This window comes from Ixodes scapularis, unplaced genomic scaffold (genome assembly GCF_016920785.2).
Source record: "Ixodes scapularis isolate PalLabHiFi unplaced genomic scaffold, ASM1692078v2 PGA_scaffold7__128_contigs__length_106722199, whole genome shotgun sequence".
Classification (NCBI taxonomy): Eukaryota; Metazoa; Arthropoda; class Arachnida; order Ixodida; family Ixodidae; genus Ixodes; species Ixodes scapularis.
In genome coordinates this window covers 5,056,823-5,076,789 of record NW_024609882.1, presented here as the reverse complement: position 1 = coordinate 5,076,789, position 19,967 = coordinate 5,056,823, and the positions used below count along the sequence as shown (strand labels likewise).

The 19,967-nt window shown below is 46.7% G+C and overlaps 1 protein-coding gene across 6 annotated transcripts in view; it reads left to right on the top strand.

Moving 5' to 3' along the window:
• Window positions 1-19,967, top strand: part of LOC120838563 (liprin-beta-1) — a 38,850-nt gene that overhangs the window by 1,680 nt on the left and 17,203 nt on the right. For 2 of the 6 annotated variants that reach the window (XM_040500327.2, XM_040208546.3), the window contains exons 3-9: window positions 1,202-1,404; window positions 9,566-9,646; window positions 14,638-14,751; window positions 15,329-15,460; window positions 17,045-17,183; window positions 17,881-17,945; window positions 18,048-18,197. In XM_040500327.2, the coding sequence (XP_040356261.1) occupies window positions 1,202-1,404; window positions 9,566-9,646; window positions 14,638-14,751; window positions 15,329-15,460; window positions 17,045-17,183; window positions 17,881-17,945; window positions 18,048-18,197 (884 nt within the window). Of the gene's footprint in view, window positions 1-1,201; window positions 1,405-4,201; window positions 5,944-6,569; window positions 7,970-9,565; window positions 9,647-14,637; window positions 14,752-15,328; window positions 15,461-17,044; window positions 17,184-17,880; window positions 17,946-18,047; window positions 18,198-19,967 lie in introns of those variants that run through there. The other 4 variants (XM_040500328.2, XM_040208547.3, XM_040208545.3 and 1 more) reach the window with 3 other exon arrangements.

Sequence of the window (19,967 nt, the reverse complement as noted above, 5' to 3'; positions counted from 1 at the left end):
CACCATGAGTTACACCTTTTTACTCTAGCGACACTAAAACGGCTTAAGTTAGTCGAGTCACATTTTTAGAACTCGCGACCACTGCTAGGGGCTGTTTTGCGGCCTGTGCTTAGTCACGAGATGCTCGCCTATTCAGACCAATGAATTGCCAAACTCTCCCAATATATGTCTCTCCTGTTGAGTAGCCATGGAACACTTGCAGTTTTTGTATGTTTCATACTTTTGCCATATCATTCTTTCTTTCTTGGTTCGAAAAAACTTTTGGCCATGTTTTAAACAATCATTTCTCATTGATGATACATACATTTGATTTTGAAAATACCGCACAACCATTGCTCTAGTCACTGTTTGGAAGTACTTAAAGTACTACTTCAGGTAGGATTTCTTGTACTTTACTTAAAAGTATTTTTTTCTGGACTTTCAAGGAAAGTTCAACTGCCAACTTCAAAGTACACTCCCCAAATTTGGTCTCGGTGAAATTCACCTCTTCCAAGTACAATGTGCTGGTGTCCTTGGCTTTCCCAGTAAGGTCAAGTCCAACTCCTATCAAAAAAGAAATGGAGTATCATCATTTGAAAATGCGATATCATCTTTCGAGACGTTATGCGGTCATTTCTTTGCATGAAGTAATGTTGTCTGTAAGACCAATACAAATAAGTGCCTTATAAGTTGATTGTGTTGATTGAATAGTTTTCCAGTGAAAGTAAAACAACTACCCTTTGGCCACTTGACTTTATCTAATATTTGCCGCCATTTCTGACAATAACTGATGCACCCCCAATTACACCTGGGGCAATGCATACCAGGGCATCATAAAAGATTGTGTTAAAAACTAGTTGTACTTTACTTTGAAAGTACATTCTATATATAGTACTTTACTTCAAATACATTGCACCTGGTGTACTTACTACATTACTTGAAGTACATAACCTCTCATTTACTTTGTGCTTTAAGTACTTTTTGAATGTACTTCGACCAACACTGACCCTAGTGAAATGCACTTTCAGGGTCCCGTCATAGATGATGGCAGCATGTGAACATGTTCTTTCTCATCCAAGAGGTCACTAGAACTCGGTCCTAAGCAGACGCGAGTGTGTGAACGGGCCTTTATGATTTAGAAAAGTGTGCTTTAGTATGTCGTTGACCGTTGGTGCTGGGAGCTCCGCAGACGGCACGCGTGACGGAATCCGATCCTTCCTAGGTGCGAGCTTGGGCGGCTCCGCCGACGAAGCCAATCGCAACGGGGAACGGCAGAACGGCATAGGCAGGCTCCTTGCGGACCTCAAGCACGCTCTCGAGTGGAACGTGTCTGCGGATGACAATGCGTCCTTTGCACTGGACCCTGCGGCAGCCAAATTCGTACACGCCTGGCTCGATCGTATCGTCCAGCCTGCTAAGACCTCGGTGAGTCGCTGAAAAACTTTTAAAGCGATGGCTTTACAGGGTGTTTTATTTAAGGCTTTAAAGGTTTATTTTAAAAAAATGAGACATTTATAAATCTGTGTAATGAGAAATTAGAGCTCAGCTTTTAAACAGGGGAGGGTACGGCCCCTCCTCCTCCCATTAAATTTGCCCACTGAATTTTTTTCTAATTTAGCGGGGAAATTGATGTCACACGACCTCAACACCAATCCAGTTTCCCCGCTAAATTTAGCGAAGAAAATGATAGCACATGACTTGATGTCACGTCACCCATGAACAAATTCATTTTTTCCACTAGATTTAGCGGGAAAATTGATGTTCTTTGACCTCAACACCAGTTTAATTTTCTGCTAAACTTAGCGGGGCGGTTACGCCAACGCCGACGTTGCGAAACGTGGAAACGGGTACCTAACAGCTGCACTCTAAAAAATAAAATGTGAAAGCTACACTAACAAATTCTGTGCAGGTGAGTTATACAGTCAGAGGGGTATTATATAGAGGTATGATCGTCGAGATAAGTTGGTTAATTAACTAAAGTTTGTTAATGAACTTTTGAATGTTTATATGTATGTGGGAACCCTGGACGGACCTGGCTTGCTCGTATTGGTGTCGGTCGCACCATAGCAAGGCCGTGGCAAGTAGTGTCAGCAAAGGAGCACAGTTGTTGGTTTGACGTCATAGCGTGTGGGACCAACGGCATTGCGTTGCGTGGAGTGGGGGGGGGGGGGGTAGGTTGGTGCTGTAGCACTTTCCGGTCTCCCTCTTCCATCCGCTGCGTAGGAACGCGGGCTGAATAGAAGGGTCTGCGTATTGGTGCTATACTATCGCATCTCCATTGCATTGGGCAGTATGTCTGAGCCAGGTGACGTTTCCTGAAGTTAACGGTTGGAGTAACACTTTTTTCCGAAAGTCAGTCTGAAGCTGACACATTGTTGTAGTGGCGAGCGATGCATTGATTTCTTTATTTTAAGTAACTGGCATAAAGTGAAGTAACAAAAATCTAAATAAATCTTTGGTGAGAAAATAGCTGGATATGCCTTTCGATTGTCTTGTGCATATTAAGCGAGGCAAGTGTGTTTGTCGACTGCTAGCATATGGCTTTTATGGAGTTTCCCTGCAAGCTCACACATTCAGATATGCTGGGTGGCCCCAGCATATCTGCTCCCACAATGCCATCCCCCCGCCAAGGTTTTCATGTCCCAGGACCTGACAAAGTGTACCCATGCCTTTGTCTGTTGATGGCATTGTGGGAGCATATCTGCTCCCACAATGCCATCCCCCCGCAAGGTTTTCATGTCCCATGACCTGACAAAGTGTACCCATGCCTTCGTCTGTTGTGATTTGGTCAAGAAGACTTTGCCACCGGCGCACGATGGCTCGTTTAAAGTATTGGAACACATGCTAAAGACAATGACCTTAGATGTCAACGGCATGCAGCAAGTTATCACCGTCGATCGCATCAAACCCGCTTTCATCGACTCCCCGCGTACAGCGGGGAGTCGATGAAAGGCCTTCACTTCACCTCCGTCGCGTGCCGGAGCCGGCCCAGATTTTAAACTTAAAGGCCGGACTGTGACGTGGGCCCCTATTTTGTTTTGAATATGTTTATCGTCTTCTGACTTCTCAACGCTCAAGCCAGGAAACTGGGGGGGGGGGCATCTGTGGCGGCCTCAGCCATAATCCGAAGACAGTGACCGCCCAGCCAATGACAAGCGACAAGTGAACATAACATTTGAGTAACTAGCAGCCCCAGGGCTTCCCCATGGTTTTACCCTAAGGAAGTGCCTCTGCACTCCTGCACTGTCATGAGGCATGGTCAAGCCCCCTTCAGCCATCCCAGATACTTCTTGAAAACTTCTATATTCTAAATCTTTTACCATAAAGCGACTAAGGCACATTTGTGGGCATACTTATGACATAAAAGTATTTTGAATAATAAATTTTTTATAGTTTTTGTTTGCAATCTTGACAATCACGTATTTAGGGAATTGTAGGTACATGTGTAGATGAAATAAAGACAACAGAAAGATTTGGTTGTCTTTTTGTTTTTGTGATGTTTCAACTATCCCAATGTCTTAAATTCTCACTCAAGGATAATTTAATATTACTGTAATATCCCGAGAGGTGCCCCATCCCCGGAAGATGGCCCGCCCCCTATTTTGGGCATGATTTGCTATTTCTTCAAAAACACGGAAAGATAGCTTACTTCCAGTAATTGCAGGGTCCTGGCCAACGGTGTCCTTGGCAAAAATGGTGTTACTTAGCCACGGCGGGAGATAAGTAAACATTGCTGGCTGGAAAGGACATTCGTCTTTGGTTCATCGCCCCTCCCTGGGAGAACAAGTTTCGAGGGTCACAAAACCTAAAACTAGCATTTTTTAACCATTTCGTCGTTTACCCTGAGACTGGTGTTTTTTTTGAAGAGCAGAAGTAACAGAAAAAACAGACAGACCTGTCTGTTTTTTCTGTTACTTCTGCTCTTCTAAAAAAAACCCCAGTCTCAGGGTAAACGACGAAATGGTTGACTTCCACCAGCTAGCCTGTACTTTGACTCTTTTCTCGTTAAGCATTTTTTTAACTTTTTTTTTTATATATATAACAGCGAAAGTTAGCTTGCCCTTATTTTCATCTTATTTGCTATCGATTTTGGGTGGGCTATCTCGCATGATATTACGGTAGTCTAGCCTTAACCATCCTATTTGTGCCACTTGTACTGGTATGCCCTTCCATACTCCGTTCAGCCCTAAGCTGAGACTGCAGTGGAAGCTACGAGCGCGTTGGATCAGTCGTACGTCGATCCTTCGCCACGTGATCACGCTCTCGTCCACGTCATCGCGTGGAGGGCTGGGCCAAGTGAAGAAGGGGAGGCGGCTGATTGGTCTGGCGACAGCGTAGCTCCTCCCACCACAGTCTCAGCTACTGGGTGAACAGAGTATAGTCATAGCCGCCTCGCAACTCATTTTGACAGAGGGGGCGGGTTTTAGAAGACCCCCCCCCCCTCCCCCCCCAAATGGAGGGAAATCCTCCATTTGGGGGTGGGCAAGGGGGGGGGGGGGGGGTCTTTTACAGCGGAGCTGTCAAGGGCTAGTTTCTCCAGTTTCGTGTCCGTGGACAAATGAATCTCGACACAACCCTCTGGACAGCTACCGCCATCTATTAGCGACGGTGGCGTAAAAGCTTTTTCTTCTTCTTCTTTTTTTTTTTAATTTGATATTAGATTGATTTTTGTTCTTCATGTATGATTTTATTTTTGTCCTTTTTTTTAAATCTGATATTGGACTAATTTTTGTCTTTCACGTATAATTTTTTTTTTTTTTTTCCTCATAGAAAACATTGGTTGTCGTAAAGTTGGCTCTGCCGTGCGGTCGGTCGCAATGCGGGGAAGCCGCGCTCGATGTGCTAGTTGCACAACAATTAATTGCACATGTGCAACTGTAGCCGATCTCACAAACGCGTGGATTGCGGTTAAAAAATTGAAAATATCGCGTTATCCGGGTTTATCTGAACGATGGTTAGTGACCCATGAAAGTCTGGAAACAAAGAATTTGCTTGAGTTTTCAACGCGACAGCCGGATGTGGCGTTCCCAGCAAAGTTTTTTTTCGCGTTCTCTTATTTCGCGTCTGGAATCCCAGTCCTGTAAATGAATATCGGTTTGCGTCCGGAGCGTGGGTGGGTGGTCTGTCTTTCCTTACAGCGAGCCTCACTGGAACGACGCGGCGTGGCGCTAATCGTCGTCTGGCGGCGATCTCTCGAAGGCCGAATGTCGTACGCGTCTGGAAGTCATCCGACCTAATTTTTTCTGCTCTCGTTCGTTTGAATCCGCTCGCCCTTTTATGCACCCTTGGTCCTCTTGTCCTCCTCTCCGCCTATCAACTTCCTCATTAAAAAAGAGACTGACAAGAAGGCACCGGAAAGAGCGCTAATGGAAACGGGAAAGGGCAACGAGGATTCCAAGCTGATTCCAAGCCACGGAAAGAGGACGTCGTCGTCTGCTGAATGTCCTTTTGAAACCGCGCCGTTACCCTGTCTCTAAGACGACCTGTACGTTCCGACCTTGCGGACAAGAGTGTGTGGTGGCCTACGGGCTGTGGACTGGAAAGACAATGACGCTTCCCAACCCGTATCCAACGTTCGTGGCTCACCGACCCCCACGGAGTCCATCTCCGCGGCTCGGTCGAGTCGACTCGTCGGCCCAGCCTCGTCGCGTCGTATCCAGCCGTCGCAGGAAGGCGATTCCAACAGTGTCGGCGTCGACGATGACTTCGTCGACCATAACAGAGGACGAGGAGAGTAGCGGCGGCAGCGAGTGCAGTACGGGACGGCGATGTCGAAGGGGTTGGACCCATCGGGATGCGCTGATGCTGACGGACGCATTTCGTAATCCCTGGTGGAACTTGCTCCAGCAACAGCAGCAGCAGCAACAACAAACGTGCCCCTGGTTCGCGGCGGGGATGCCGCCTTCTCCGCCGCCCGCGCCGCCCTGGTGGTGGGCGCCGGAGTCTGCTGTGCATCATTGCTGCGTGAGTGCTGCTCACGTGGTGCTGCTTGCGCTCTTTCTTGTCCTGTACGCAATTTTTTTTGGGGGCGGCTCCGAGTTTACGAGTTACCATACCATACTCACGGAAATAAACAAACATTAGTCAGCCACTTCCTTTTATTTCTCGAAAAACTAAGCGGCAAGTGATTTTTGAAGTGGTACTTTCCGTTCATGAGATCACCAAAAAAGTATATCAACAGCGTGCGCAGAGTAAATACGTAAAACGTTAAATAGCTCGGTTGGAGACAAATTACGCGTACATTGCCGCCAGCCCGTGTTTGCGGAAACACACACTCCTGTGGCGCAATAACGGTACCTTTTAAGGCGCGTTTAAAAGTAGCAGACGACGCGGCAGTTTCTCCTGGCGGGCGAAATTATTTTCGGTTTCGCGCTCGAGGGTTCGTCGCCGCGACGGTGGCTTTCCTTTCGCGGGGGAGTCTGCTGACGACGTAAACGGACGGGCCGTTTGTTTGTCTTGTGTAGAAATCGGGGAAATCGGTAAAAGTTATTAAAAGTTGCGCGCGCGCGCGGAGAAGGCCGAGGAGAGGGGTGAAAACGGAGCACGGGCCTCGTACTCCGACGGCGTTTCGTGTAGGGGTGGAGGTAGTAACGGCTCTCACAGGATGGGGGAGATGGAGGAAGCTTCTCGATTGCTCTATTTGAGGAGCCCGCGGGCCCCCTGAGTCTGCGTTCTAAACTTAGCGAAAAAGTGGGATCCGTCCCTCGAGGAGCACTAACGTTCGCTCTTGCTCTTCTTTCCTTCTCACGTGAGCGCCGACGATTCGCTGCCGCCGTGCGCTACGCCACTTTCGAAACCGCGCCTCTCGACGACGAACCGACCGATATCGACTTCTATTTGTACGCTTTTCTTGTTTCTTTGTGGGTGTCGCATCGAGCATCTATCCCGGGTTCTAAGACGGGAGACGATCTGTGCGCATTTTTTTTTTCTTCGCTAAGTGCCGGCGCTAAAGATCGGCTGCGCCGCGTGCGCGTTTTCTCGACGAGTCCTTTGCGCCTGAGGATGCCGGATGGTTTTCGCAACGGGGACCGTTTCCGTCTTGCTCTCGGTGTTCCTTTGGAAATCGTGTCGACTTCCGTGAGTGATGCCTTCGCACCGATTTGTCGTACTTCGGGACGGAGTGAGGCGACAACGAGAAGAACGAAACCGCGCCACTTCTGCTGCGTCATCGGGTAGCAGACGACGAAACGCTGGTAGCAGACGACCGGGTGTTTTGCGAGAGCCGACTTTTGACCGACTCCTGCTTTCTGGTTTGATGACGCTTTGGGTATTTTCGGGGTCGAGCCTACGATGATCCGGCATGTATTACGGCACGCCAAAGTTGCCCAATAGCGGCGGGAGTAGAAGCCCCGCGATGTGGACGGGCGACCCGGCCGACGACGTCACCAACTCTTCGACCAGCACGTCGGGCCATTCGACGCCCTGGTCGGCGTCCCTGCAGCGCTCTCAGGCGCGACGTCGCCTGGACGACCTCGACAAAGACAACGACGATGACGACGACACGACGCCAACGCCAAACCCGAGTCGCGGGGGCCCCGACCTGGACTGGACCGACGTCCCCAGCGAGTACAGGAGGCCCGTGCGGCGACGTCGGCCGCCGGCTGCCCTCAGGGACCACCAGGAGCGCGGGAGGTCGCCGCACCCTCCGCCGCGCTGGGAAGAACGCCGCAGCCTGGACTGTTACGACCCGCACGTGCTGGCGGTCGTCGCGGCCGCGCAGCCGTGGATAGCGGCCGCCGCGGCGTCCCAGCAGTGCTGTTGCTCGGGGAACCATAGCGGGGGTCATCCGGCAGACTTGAGGCCACCGCCGCCCCCTTGCGGAGGTCACGGGTGTCAGATGGGGTGTCGGACGTTCACCCCTGCTGGGATACCGCGGAAGGTGTCCTCGCCGTGTTGCGCGTGCTGGGGCTCGAGTGCGCACTGTGGGCATGGCTGCATGGACCGCGGTGCGCAGAGCCCTTGTCCCACCTGGGCCGGGTCCCGGTGTAAGGTGTGTCTCCGAGGACTACTGGTTTTCTGCATACGGTTGTAGAGGTGGCTCTTGAGCCTCGCATAAAGTATGATCTCTGCTACGTCATGGCCAGCTAGCTAGTTCATGTCGGAAGCAGCCTTGTGTGTCGGGAAAAGAAATAGTAAGACTGATTAATGGTGGCGTTCACTGGGTAATTGCAAGCATAGAGTATGACAGTTTGGGATCATTCTTACTAGCGGCAGTCTACGTTACATTGGTTTGCCACTTGGCAATGACTTGCTTATAGTCTGTGACAGGTTAAGAGGTGACCTCCTCTCCAGTGTTTGCTCTGCTAAAGTGGAAAGAGATAGGAGGAGCTTCACTTGAACTATTAAGCAGAGGACACATGAGCGATGAAAACGGGCGCCGTGCGGCAGTATCGTAGCAACCGGCGCTGGCGTCCCTACGTCACTTCCACGCGTTGTGGCGTCGCTTGGATCCTGTTCGATACAGAAAAAGCCGCGCGGTGCGCCTGTTGCGTTCCTAGCGGCGAACGGTGTGCGGCGCCCGGAGTGCACAAGCTGACTGATACTTTATTGGGGTTGGTGTGAATCTGGTATTGTGGATACCTTAATTTTTTTAAATCTGTAAATGGACATCAATAAGTATTTCTCTCACATCAACAAAGATATTCAACTTTAGGCATAAAGCTATTCATAAAATTCTGTCTCATTATGCAAAATTGTGCTTCCTATCTCTAAAGAGTGCAAGTTTAACTGATTGGTTCCAATAATGATGACACCAGCTCTTCTTGGAACACCATCAGATACCATTTAGTAAGTCTATATTTTCACGAGGAGCATTTTCAGGGAGAGAAATGAGCCCCAAAGCTATCACTGCATAGTATCGCTGGCCTATACCATAGGATTGCGTGCCATTGATTATCTTGTTTAATAACTTCGCAATAAGTCCATCACATTATTCTGCCCACAAAAGTGGTTTCCAAAGCATGCTTGATTCAAGGTCACAGCTTTGAAAGAAAACAAATGCATTGTTCTAGGAACAACAGCAGTTGCTAATATGGGCTTGATAGGGTCTCTACATGTTGGGGCTTGCAAGTGTGAGCAGTCATAACATACATTTCTTTATTGCAGTCTAAACACAGTGCAGTTTTCCTCGATCATCGTAGCATACCGAGCAATGCCAATGACATAGGAGTCACTTAGGTGTTTGTGTTGTAGATCTGCATTCTTGGAAACAAGGCTGTGGACTTTTGAAATTTAAAATGGTGCAAAGACGGACGAAGGACGGTTAGATGCACACAGACAGAGCTGAGCGCTCTGTCTGTGTTCATATACTCGTTCGTCCTTCTTCACTCCGTTTTTAATTTTATGATGCAGAGCCCACTCACCCAAGTTTCAACGCTCAGGCATTTGTCCAAAATGCTCGAGCATCATCCGTTCAAAAGCTGTAGTCGAGATCTTCAGCGGGCCATTGCCAACGGTGTAGTCATCTCGTAACTGAGCCATCCGGTTATTCCCGTGTTGTTACTCGCTCGTAACCTAGACACGCGTTGCTAGTGCATGAAGGCTGCACGGACGACTTGCTTTGACCGGTGCTCCTTGCTCCTTGCAGACTCCGGTGTCTGGTGACTACGGCGACCTGCAGGACAAGGTTTCCCACCTCGAGAGCGAGAAGGAAAACCTGGCACTCCAGGTATGCCTGCCTCTTTCTTCTCTGTTCGTTCCTTCGTGGCTCGTTCGCACACTTGTGTTTTCGTACGACCGAGCTCTTGATATCTCTGACGACTGGCGCCATCTATCAGGTGGCCCTGGAACTGCATTCCGCTACAGTGAAGGTTTTGCGGCATATGCGAGATGAAACATACATACTATCTCAGAGCAATGGTTGTTCATGACATTGTCAAAAGTGTTTCGAGCCAAAAAAAGTGAGAATGATGTGCAAAAAAAAAAAAAAAAGACGCAAATGTCACGCAATTTAATGTCACCCAACAGTGGGGTTCTCTTGGCATAAGATTTTAGCCTCTTCACTACCGACAAAAAAGTAGGCATAAAAAGTAACAACTGTATGACAAACCTCATCGGACAGCTTGCCAAGAGTCTATGTAAAAAAAAATTAGGCACATACAGTGTTGCCTTCAGGCCCAACAAAGCTGTCCATGAATGTGGACATTAGTTGTGAGGGTTGTGCAACTCAAAGAGACGATCCCTTGCTTGAAGGCAAGAAATACATTGCATTTTATGCATTTGACTATGGTCTTCCCATTGCAGTTCTTGTTTCTACATCGTATGGCATTTTCGAGTTTTGCAATAGTCTGGGAAATGACCAAAGCCATCTCTCCGCTTGTCTTTGGCACTTAAACTGCCCTTATTTTTTCTGCCACTGGTGTACTCTCTCGTAGGTCTGACCGGCATTCGGGAGGTTGGCTCTGGTTAACATCTCTGCAATATCTTGTTTGAAAGCCAGGAGTGGGAGGCAATCTTTTTGAGGCACATTGAGAGCTTGAGCGTCACGGAGGAACTTAATCCACGCATTGCAGACGACCATGTCAAGGAAGTGAGGGAACACTCGAACTGTCCACTTTTTGGTTCATACTGACGTTCTGTAGTACGCAATAAATCTGTCGATGAGGTCGACCCCTCCCATACAACTGTTGTACTCAGTGATAATGGCTGGCTGAGAAATTGAAATTTTTTTTTCATCTTCCTTCGATCACCTTTTGCAGGAACCTATTTGGTTTGTGCCTACAGCATTTGAAAGGAACAGAACGCCCTTGCCCCTCCACTTTACAGGGCACACCTTTTCGTCTTCACGCACAAGAGGGACTGCTTCCCCGTGATTCGTGTCTTTCTGCTTTGGAAGACTCGCAGCAGCACCCCTCAGTTGCGGTTCGCATTCACTGTTCCAGTGAGGTATTTGTTATCTGCCAAAAGGCGTTCTGCTCCTTTCAAGTCCTGTGAAGTATCTGTCCGTGAAGACCTGTGCATTCTTGCTGATGACAGCCTCTGTAGGCTTCTTCACGACTTCGCTGCCTAGGCCAAACACCTTCATGTCAGCATCTACGACCGTGTCTTTTCCGGCGTAAATGAGCAAGTCAAGTATCAAGCCGTTGGGTGAGGCAAGAACAAAATTTTTCAGTCCAGCTGGGTTTGTTTTCGAAGGCAGGTACAGTATAGACCACTTACAACGTAACCGCTTATAGTGCAGGACCGGGTATAACGCGGTTTTTTTAAACCACCGGTTCACCTCCCATAGAACTCCATGTAATTACATACCGCTTAAAATGCAGGCGCGCGAAGGGAAATACCGGTTATAGTACGGTTTTTGGCACAGCCCGCCGACCGCGCTGACGACCGGAGCAGCGAGCTCGCTTCCCTGTGCGACACTAGATAACGGCGCTGACGGCGCGAGCCGCAAACTGCACTCGCGGGGCAAGGAGGTTGCTGGAAAACGCGGGGAGAAGCGAGGAGAGAGGCTTCAGTTGTCGTAGCGACGGAGGGACGCACGCACGAGTCGTTCACGTGCGTGCGTCCCTCCACTGCGTTGGAAACAAAGAAACAAACAACCGCAACAACAGACCAATCCCAGGTCGAGAAGAAGTGTTCGCGCGCATTGCATGCCGGTCGCGGGCGTCGGTTGTGATCGTCGTCGTAGACGGCATGCATCTCATCGTTCTGCGTGAAAGCGCTATCCTTGACTCTGAATTTTCGTTGTGTGTCGCTATAACCCAGCACGTACTAGAAAGGAAGATCCACCTACTCGTGCGGCGATGTCGTGGCGGTGCTCTCAGTACGGCAGAAACGCTCGTGTCGTTGTGTTTGTTTACTTCGACTACTGTGGTGATTTCTAAGCATTTGTGTCCTCGAACATCGCCCGGATTTCTTATTTGGCGCATTTCATGCGTGTGCTCAAGTTCAAGGTATTACTGGCACGTACCGTATGAAGGATGCGAATTTTCACGCGTTTTCATCTCCGGAGAAAAGTGATTAGGGTTAGCAATCCTGAACGCTCGCGACGTCCGTCCGCAACCCGCGACGCCGTTAAAAGGCTGCGCCAGGCAAAAGCCGCTAATTTCTTTTAAAATGTGTGACACACTTGAGACGTAACTGTACTAGTCTATTGAAATAAAGACTTTCCTCAAACTAAGCTTATTTCTTCATCTAACATAAAATAAATTATTTTACAAAGGTAAGTTGTCTCATGGCATGTATTTTGGCCTGAAAAATTGATGTTTTGGTTATAGTGCGGTACCGCTTATAGTGCGGATTTTCGCGACTCCCGAGACATACGTTATATGCGGTCTACATTGTACTGCCTAAAGCCACACCTTCCTGAAAACGGAATTATTTGATCATCAATTGAGACGCAAGTTGTCCTTGGCAGTGAACGACAGGAACTTTGGAAGCAATCAACAACAGAACGCCCCAGATGCAGCTGGTCTTTTTTTTTGTTCATCCGTTCTGACGGAAGAATCAACGAAATGGAGGTGACTGCGGAGCTAAAAAAAACTATTCCGAGTCATGCCGTCTGCAATCAGTGGTGTTAGGGTTCCCCGGGACCAGTACATGTAAACCTGAGGAAGGCTCATTACACTCATTAGAAGGCGGATTACGGCAAGCTTCTTCACCTCCACAATGTTTATTTTCACCGAGCGGTGATTACATTTTTGTACAGAGTACAAGTTTCGTCCCTCCAGCGCATTCTTTTCGAACGTCTGCTGAAAAGTGTACTTCATGAAATATTGGTGAAGGTGAAAGAAGCTTTTGACGACTTGTCTCTTCTCCCGTATCTTCATCTGCTGGAACATCATGTGCTTGAAACCTAAAAATGAACAAAAATAGTAAGCTTTCACCCAGAACAAAAACACAATATAGACATACATAGTTTGTTTCCAGAAACATGTTTTCTTCTCCGGCGTGTGCAAATCGCAAATTCTGGGTCCTCCGCGTCCGAGAGATCTGTATCGCTTTTGTACAAGATTGCAGCTATTTCCTCGTCCGTGAGAATCTGCATTGTAGAGTACCAAGAAGAAAAACATACTCTCATCATTCCAAACTTTTCTCCACCTACGTGGACACAAAGTTGAAAAGAATGTTATTTCTTTCAAAACTTGTTTTTTATGTTCACAACATGCTTTAAATGACTCCAAGGGATGTTGTCTTTAGGTTCAATCAATCTCGTTTACATTAAAAAGTTCAAAGAGGTCACAAAATCTCGTAAACTGATTTTCAAACACTTCGGACTGCTCGAACAGGAATCCCATCATTTTGACTTCTTCTCCTGCTTGCAAGAGCAGGCGCCTAGCGCCATCTCTCGGGGGGAACGAAAGAGAGATTGTCCTCAAACAAGGACATTGGTTTTAGATGCTGATAAAAATATTCCTTAAAAGTACCATCGTACGGCAAAATGTCAAATTTTTTTTCTTTTTTTTAGTTGAATGTTAGAGAATTGAATTTTTTATTACTACATTTAAGAAGTTCTTGCTTATAAAGTTAGATTGATTGAAAGTTTCATAGTCGGAGTGTTTACGAGCAAGTTTTGAAAATCTTTTCCTGTTTTCTCAATTCATTTTTTAGTCACAGCACAGAGCTTTGCCCATTTTTTTAGAAAATGTTAACTACAAAGTTTTCTAGCTGGCAAAGACTTTAAGTACTCATTGCTAATCATCGGCAAAAAAATTTGAGCTTGTGGTACCTTTTTCTAGAATAGTGCTAAAATTATAAGTATGGTATTGCTGCACTCTGTACTGTTTGTAGAACAAGCAGATATATTGTACATCATAGTTTTTGATAAGGATATTGTGAAAATTAGGGCAAAAATATTTGCAATAAAGCTGTCATTTTTTTTATTACCCGTAGAAGATATAAAAACCATGAGCAGATAGTAGATATAAGAATTCAATATAATTTGAGCGAGAAATTTAGGAAAAAAATTCAAGACCAGGGTTTCCTTTTAAGGAGTCGCAAATGTGCGAACCAGCCTTAATAAACACATGCAAAGCAAAAAAAAAAAAAAAAATTGTTGAAACAGCTTTGATGGGAAAAGAATGTCATAAAACAAATTTACAACAACAAAAGAAAATTTTCAGAGGTATATTTACGGCGCGAAGCAAATTTGTAGTTGGCACCCACAGGAGCTTGCAGAAAAGTGGCCACTACGGTCACGTGGTGCTCGTGCTCTTTCGGGAGCTTCATACGGGCTTTAAAAGTTACTAATTAATCTTCGTTTGAAGTGTAACAACAAACAAAGATTAATAAGTAGCTTTTAGAGCCCAAAGGAAACTCCTTAAAGAGTGCAAGCACCATGGGATAGACCTGTGTGCCGGTCAGAAATTGACGGCGATGGCACGCTAGAATGTTCCCTTCCGGCGGCAGCGTGGAGAAACGCGTTCAACCAGTGGCGCACCATGCTCAGCGTGCAGCGGCGGCACGACTTTGTGGCGGCGGCAGCTCAGCGCGGTGGCACACTGGTGTACCACGTGACCAGTGGCAGCTCCAGCGGGTGCCAGCTGAAAGTCGTTTCGCGCCATAAATGTAGCTCTGAAATTATTTGTTTTCGTTGTAAATTTGTTTTATGACATTCCTTTTCCATCTAAAATGTTCAAAACAATTTTCTTTTCTTCTGCATGTGTCTTTTATTTTTGTCGAGCTGGGGGTTTCACTAGTCCGCGTCTGCCTCATACCCAGGTGAGTGTCCTCACCGACCAGCTCGAGCTGCAGAAGGACAAGCTGCTGGAACTGGAGGCAGCTCTGGCCGAGAAGAAGCAGCTTCTGGAAAGGACGGAGCATCTTCTCAAGCAGGTGTGCCTTACCTCACGGATAGCTGTAAACTAAGGCTGCAGTTACTTTGGTCCATCGAATGACATTCATTCATGGCTCCAGCAGGCATCCCCACCTGTACCGCCGAGACATGTTCCAAAGCGAAGCTCTCGCATTGTGGCTTTTAGGAGTATGAAAGGAGGTTAAGCTAGCTTAGGTTCTATGCCACAAGGTGCACCTATCCTCGATGCACGTTATCTCTACGCGACTCTCGGTGGCAAGCGTTTTGAATGCAGCTGTTGATTGTCTAAACGTTGCTCCTTCACAGGGAGAGAAGGATCTCCATACCTGGTGACAACATTCTGTGGCAGTCATGTCAGAGCTATGATCACTTCTGCACTTATTTGCTGCATGTGTGTGCTTTTTGGTTCTTCTGGGATGCAATTTTTAATTCTTCCGGGATGCCACAGATAGCCTTTCGCGAGCACAGGTTGCTGAATGTTCTTTTGTACATGCTTCTTTGCAGTATAAGGCAGCACTGCAGGGAAGCGCATCCCATACATGCCTTGTTACTTCCAGGAAAAATGTTTTTGTGACAATTCAATTGTTACCCTCCCAGGAGGTGTTGCTGAAGAAGAAGATTGAGGCTGACCGCCTGGACATTCTAGCCGACATACCGGCACTGAAGCTGAAGGTAGCCACAACCGAACGGGAGAAGTCCGAGCTCGAGAGCAAAGTCAAGAAGTTGGAGGTGAGGTGCTGCCCCCTAGTGGAATGCGCACCCTATAGACGAGTTTTACACATTTATTTATTTATTTATTCGCTTACATTAGAACTAAATTGATCCACCCTGACTGGGCCGTCATAGGCAAAAGCAGGGTGGATCGGTAACAGTGGAGAAAAACAATTTCCTTGGCAAGCAACAGTAAATCTTTGCAAGCCAGAACATGAAAATACTTTCATTTTTATGTCCCGTCAGAAGCTATGCAAGATCTGTACTCACTTGATATATTTTTCTATGTGAGTATCAGTGCTTCAGATTTTTCAGTGCTGTAGCCGTGTTACACTTATTTAATGTGTTAGAAACAAGCAAAAGTGCATTGAAGGTTGTAGTGTCTACAGCACTATACTGTAGGCTCGCAATAATTCATACTCAGATATTTCAATCTTCTAGTTAATTCAAACAAATTTCAAAATTTTGGTTGTCTATCTGTGTTTTTATTATATTAATAAACTGCTTAATTTGAACGGCGCTTTTGTGCAATTCATACTTTTTGTTCTCACGGCCCCGTTGAGTGCGCTTCTTTCCGAGCACCGGTGCGCTAGAAAGAGGCAACACTCGTGGAGCTTGCTTCCACAGGTGTTGCTTCTCCGCAGTGCACCGGTGCTCGGCAAGAAGCGCACTCAACGTGGCTCAAGCAGGGCACACATGAGCTACGAAAACGGGCACCACGCGGAAATTGCCGTGGCAACTTGCGCGGATGCTGTGACGTGGTGGCATGGCATACGTCCACGTCACAGCGTCCACGCAAGTTGTTATGAGAACTGCTGTGCAATGCCCGTCTTCATCGCTCATGTATGTCCGCTGCTCAATAGTCCACATTAGACAACTTTTTGGCCTGATGAACAAACTTAATTTTGTTTTGAGTTGTCATGTGCTGTCTAGCGGTCCTCGATAAGCAACATTTTTTAGATATCATAAGTAAATAAACTTGCGTCATACATTTGTGCTTATGATCAGTAGTGCTTATGATCACCTGCTTATGGTCAGTAGGCCTATGTAGAGGAAATTATCAAATATCTGCTTTGTGTAGCCATTCATATGGCAAATCATAACTTTGTCTTGCATCATATTTAGATGAATTTCTGAAAATTCTAACTTCTGATAATTCGAACAAAATTTCTGGCTTCCTGGAGTTTCAATAAATGAGTCTACTGTATGTGTGTATTATTGAAACATATCTTATTTTTACAATCCTCCTCTTTTCAACATTTATTTTTCTTACTCTTGGGAGTAATATACTAGTACTCTACTATGCACTCATCCTGTTTTAAACAGTATTAGAATATCTATTTTGAACTATTTGGCCTAAGTATTTTTTTTTTGCTTGTCATGCATTCTTGTTGTTTTCCGATTATTGTGCAGTTATTATTCAGTTTTCGATGTACCATTTCTGCACTGCAATGAACGGAGAGAACTGGTCAGACACAAATGCCTCTTTCTTCTACCCTGGCGGCCTTGTCCTGCAGAACCAGATAAATATGATCACAAGACACAAAGACAAAATCTTAGCAGTATTAATCTTAGTGTGATGTTTGTGGCAAATCCTTACAGACAGACGTTGTCCTTCTGAGGTCTTACCTTGCCGAGCGGGAGGCAGAACTCATCACAAAGTGCGGGAAGATCTCTCATCACGGCTCTGTGTCTTCGGTCGGCGATGGCAGTGGTCTTCGCTCGACCCCTACCAAGTTTGGTGAGTTATGCCACATCACTGCATTTAGGGAAGACATTCTTGGCACCATGTTAATTTTCTTTATTAAAAGTGGTGTCTCCATAGCATTTGCAAGCCTTGACCTTCATTTAAAAGCGCACTGACAGGTCAAAATGATATTTTTTTTTATTATCCGAAACAATTGGAAACAATGCCTGGACATAACCCCCAACATTCTAAGCTGGGGAACACAGTATATGCGAAGTAAAAGTACAATTTCCAAAAGCTAAATTTGAAGTTCCCACACGATCCGCGCTAGTGCAGTGACGTCAAAGATTGAGTAGTCCTGAAACCCGAGTTTCTCTTCTGCCTTCGAACCGTCCCGACCTGAAGTGTCGTGTTCGCCTGCGTCCCGCGAACAACCATTCTCCTCCGTGCTGGAGCATTCAGTTAAAGCAGTGGTCTTTCAACATTGGAAATAACGTTTTTCAATGTTGTCTCGCAGATCAGTGTCATTTTTACTACTTCAAAAGTTTTAGTGGGCAACTGTGAGTGCGATGCAAGTGAAAGTGCCTCGGGGCTTTCTGTACACTAATAAACTGCGATTCAAGACGGAAAATGTTTTGAATTAGTTAGGGTGCAGTACTGCAGGCATTTAAATCAATTTCAACAACAGCAGAGATTACGGGCATCATTGCAAGATTAAGCGGATCTGAAAGTCGGCGTATCCTAAACGCAGGACCGGGGCTCGACTGGAAGGAGAAATCACCGGTGTCTTGTGATGGCAGTGGCGACAAGCAAATGGTGAGAACTCGCCACGTGTCTCATTGATCTTGCGGATATTTTGTCGGACTATTCCGGCATCTCTTTTTACGCGAATAAAGTCTAATGCCAGATCTGTTACAGTGCTCGGAACGGGAGGCACGCCTCACAGAGAAGCCTCCGATGTGCCCCCGCAGTGCGTCGGCCACCCTGCCTTCGAACCACTCTGCTCTGAGGGCGAGCACGCCCTTGCAAAGCCTACACCGAGCCAACAGCGACGACGGCATGCACATGGTACCGTGGCATACGAGCTCTTTGGGCTCTGTTTGAGAATGGGGATGTGGACATGCGATTAGCAGTCATATCTCGTTAACACGGACACCTCCGTTCTGCCAAAAATCGTTGACAATCCGAGTTCATAAAGGCCGAACTGCGTGTAAGCGATTTAGTGGGCGACGAGCGACAGATATTTCTCACTATTGCTCGTTCCGTCGCCCGGCTCTGGATTTCTAGAAAATGTCGCTCACCGCCCAAAAGTGGCTGAAGCGATTATTTGATCATTGGCTCCGATGGGTAGCAGCCCTGACGACAAGCACCACTTCAATGAATGCCTCATTGATGTGGTGGGGCGAGAGAGGATCCTTTGAGACATGTCCCGCACAAAGTACAAAATTGAAAAGCTATTGTGTGGAGTTGCGTTGCTGCGGCCTTCAGATTGAACGGTGAGTGAAAATGAAATTGTTTCCAAAACAATGCTTAGTGCTGGTTTCATCAAATGAGAGTTGCGCTCCGTGTGCTGCGATTCGCTGCACACGGAGCGGGCCTGAATGTCAAAAACAGGCAAAATTGTGGACATATTTTAATGTTCTTCTTGCATGCAGCCAGATTTACAGTTCGCAAGCCGCGCGCACCCGGGCAACACTAAAAAGTGGTCGCTTGCTCCCGTCGCTTTCATGCGGTTTGCCTCGTCTGTGACTGACCGAATGACAGCGGGTCCTCGTCGCCGTCGCTTGTCTCGTTGCTCACCAAATCGCTTGCATGTGGTTTATACTTCATAATAAAACAAAAATGTCCATGTTTACCTAGTTCGTCCCCAAAGATGTTGCTGATATATAGTCTTGTATCATTAATAAAGACCCCCAATAATATGAACATCCCACTATATAGACAGCATTTTCAGGGACCAACTGGGCAAATATGTGCATCCTTGTCTCGGTATCGCGGATAACTCACATTAAGAATGCTTTTCGGGGGAAATGCAGGTGTCCGTCTTAACAAAACATTACTGTCGTGGGATATCCATATTAACAGGGTCCACATTAAAGGGACACTGACACCCCCCAAAATTTTTTTTTAATTTTTTGCCAGGCGCTTCATTATGGTGTCGGAGGACTACCCAATTAATATTTTGCAACAGAGTAGCGTATTTTTTTAATAAAACCAAAAGACGCAACTGCTCGAAACCGAAACCGAAACCCGACGGAGGTCGGAGAAGTGGAGAGAAGAGAGTGAGTGGCGGAAGTCACGTGGCTACACCCGACCGTGTGTTTTTTTTTTTTTTTTTTGTTTTTTTCTTTTTTTCGGTAGCAGACGACATGCGGCGTATGGGAACTGCTCGCCGTGGGATTCTTTTGCAGTTATGTATGTTCCGCTCGTTGTTCTGTACTCCAAGATGAGTTGTTTTGTATATTGAGGAGTTGGAGATGAGTAGTGAGTGCCCGTGGTGAATCTTGATCGGCTCCGAAAAGAATACACCCAAGATGTTGCGTGAAGAGCTGGCTCACATGTCCCGCGTCCGAAACAGAAGTGGCATTGTGCGACAGAGTTTCCGAAAGATCAACGGGATCGGGACCAATGGCTGGCTGCAATTCCTGTAGACCATTTACGGGCACCTCGGAAAGCGGACGCTACCTGATTTATATGCTCCTTGCATTTTGTGGAAAGTGATTACATTGAGTTCGCAGGTGTCAAAAAGGAAATCCCATACCATTTAATTCAGCGACGTGCCGTTTACAACATTTGTTTCTTATATTTCTTTTTTGTTTGTTTCTTCAGTAATAATTG